A 2,809-nucleotide genomic window follows, 5' to 3' on the forward strand; every position below is an offset into this window, starting at 1 on the left:
CAGGAGCTGTCCTCTTGGAAGCTGAAAGGCTAGTGGATAAACAACAATTGTAAGTCAGGGCTTTCAATACAGAGTGGATTACAAGATAAACTAAAGATTCTGAGCTTTGGCCTGGGAAGATGGTCCAGAGGTCTAAGGTGTTATCTTCTATTCATCAGGTCTTTATCTCCCCCAGAACACTTGTGAGGAGAGACAGTAGGCAGAACATCCATCCCTGCTGTGAGTAAAGGAAGTCCATGCAAGTGTGATCTTGACCAGCTGTGAAACACAGGTTAGGAATGAGCTTGTGTGGAAAGGCCAGAGCTCCCTTTCTTTCTATGGCCTGGAGGGTTTGTGGCTTTGAGTACTCTGTGGCTCATCTGTAGAGTATAGACGGTTGTATGGTGTTACATATTCTTAGAGCCTTCCCCAGTACCCCTCAATGTGTGTTAGCCTAGATCACTATTACTAAATGTATGTGCAGTTGGGTTAAGAGACTGTGGGAAACAGTATTTCACCTTGTTACTGTGCTGACCCAGGGCCAGGTTGTTTTCTGCCTGTTTGGATTCACTGAAGAGTAGAGGTCCAGATTTCAATGACTGGTGTAGAGGCTTGAGAATGGAGGATATGGTAAATGACCGACTTGTGAGTCTAAAAGATATCCCTAATGCTCGCCCTCATATGGAGCATAAGTGGAGATCTTCACTGTGCTCAGGAGTCACTTGGGAGTTCACGACTACCCACTTTAAATAGCTTAAACCTTCCTAATGGAGTTCGCTTCTCCTTTGGATTCCTTTTTCCTGAAGGGTACTTAGGTTTGTGAGGATGGTGATGATGTTCCTTTTTCTCCACTGGTCCTCTTTGTCATGCAGGTCTTGCTCCTGAGAAGAATGACTGCAAAGAACTACTCTGTGACAGAGTTCATCCTTGCAGGCCTGACAGACCAGCCAGGATTCCTCATGCCTCTCTTCTTTTTGTTCCTAGGTTTTTATTTGGTCACCGTGTTGGGTAACCTGGGATTGATCACCCTGATTGGGCTGAATTCTCACTTACACACCCCCATGTACTTCTTTCTCTTCAATCTTTCCTTAATAGATTCCTGTTACTCATCCACCATCTCCCCGAAAATGTTGATGAGTTTTATTTCAAATAAGAATATTATCTCTCACTCAGGGTGTATGACCCAGCTTTTTTTCTTCTGTTTCTTTGTAATCTCTGAGTCCTTCATTCTGTCAGCCATGGCATATGACCGTTATGTTGCCATCTGTCATCCCCTGATGTATATGGTTACCATGTCTCCCAAGGTATGCTTACTCCTTTTGCTTGGTGTATATTTAATGGGCTTTGTTGGAGCCATGGCCCACACAATATCCATGGCAAGACTGACCTTCTGTGCTGACAACCTTGTCAACCACTACATGTGTGACATACTTCCCCTTCTGGAACACTCTTGCACCAGCACCTATGTGAAAGAGCTAGTAGTCTTTATTTTTGTGAGCTTTGATATTGGAGTGCCCATTGTCACCATCTTCATTTCTTATGCCCTCATCCTCTCTAGCATCCTTCGCATGCATTCCACAGAGGGCAGGTCCAAGGCCTTCAGCACCTGCAGCTCCCACATGATTGTGGTTTGTCTTTTCTTTGGTTCTGGGGCTTTCATGTACCTTCAGCCACCTTCCGTTTTGTCCCTTGACCAAGGAAAAGTGTCTTCATTGTTCTATACCATCGTAGTACCAATGCTGAACCCTCTGATCTATAGCTTGAGAAATAAAGATGTTAAAGTTGCTTTGAGGAAAACCTTGAGCAAGAGAATAATTTTTTGAGGAGCTATATCATGAGGTGCAGTGATAAGTATGGTAAACGAGTAGTATTCATATGGAAAGAACAGTGCTTTGATAAGAAGATTCAATGTTGCTATGAGGGGATCAAGGTTTGATTAAATTTATCTTCTTGTATAAGACATTTATGGTGCTAGGGAATGAGCTTAGGTCTTCATGTATACTGGACACTTGCTCTACTAGTGAGCTGCAGTATTCCAGAGACAGAGTTTCAAGTCTTTACTGAAGAAGAGTTTAACATAGCTCTATTCTTCTTGACCTTTGCTCTGTTTAAAATCTTTCCAGATTTTTAATTTTATGCATATTTTATATTTCTGTAGACTACTTATTGTTGAAAACGTTTCAGAAGGAATTTAATTTATTCTAAGTTATTAACAATAATAAAAATATAAAGTAAACAGAATCCAACCAACTAGATTTGAGCACATTTGTGGAAACTGATAGTTTTTATCCCCTGAGTAACAGCATATATATTTTTTTATGCTGTGTTTTCTTAAAACATTATCATTATTTCTGATTTCCCTCTTACAACTTTAGCCACACATTAAAATCTGATTCAATCCGTAATAACACAACTCCTCAAAAACATTTTCCAATTTTATTATTATTGTTAAAGAAGACATGAAAAGAAAACTTCATTAAGTCTGTCTTGTCCAAGAGAAAAGGGAAAATACTACTGTATTATGTGGTTCTTACTGAGGTAGGACTGAGGCCGTGTGTGGAACTCTGTACCATAATTCTCTGCATTGGGACTTCCAGAGGCTTTGTGTTTTTAAAGATAGTAAGTGTAAAATTATCTATTAAGACAAATGAGTAGAATTTGGATTTTTTTTTTTTGTTTTTTGAAACAGAGTTTCTCTCTAGTTTTGGAACTTGTCCTGAAACTACCTCTTGTAGACCAGGCTGGCCTCAAACTCACAGAGATGTCTCTGCCTCCTGAGTGCTGGGATTAAAGGCATATACCACCAGCGCCCAACAAATTTAGAGTTCTT

General features: G+C 40.4%; 1 protein-coding gene across 1 annotated transcript; it reads left to right on the forward strand.

The window, feature by feature from the left end:
* Window positions 1–857: 857 nt before the first annotated feature.
* On the forward strand, window positions 858–1,802 carry LOC126490618 (olfactory receptor 145-like). Its single transcript, XM_050125675.1, has one exon. The coding sequence runs from the start codon at window positions 870–872 to the stop codon at window positions 1,800–1,802; it is 933 nt and encodes a 310-aa protein (XP_049981632.1). The 5' UTR covers window positions 858–869.
* Window positions 1,803–2,809: the final 1,007 nt, after the last annotated feature.

Source organism: Alexandromys fortis, unplaced genomic scaffold, assembly GCF_014885135.2.
Source record: "Alexandromys fortis isolate MF-2015 unplaced genomic scaffold, M_Fortis_MF-2015_v1.1 scaffold_253, whole genome shotgun sequence".
NCBI classification, from domain to species: Eukaryota; Metazoa; Chordata; class Mammalia; order Rodentia; family Cricetidae; genus Alexandromys; species Alexandromys fortis.

Coding starts and splice junctions, on each gene's coding strand:
- LOC126490618 (XM_050125675.1), top strand. CDS start 870: ATGACTGCAAAGAACTACTCTGTGACAGAGTTCATCCTTGCAGGCCTG.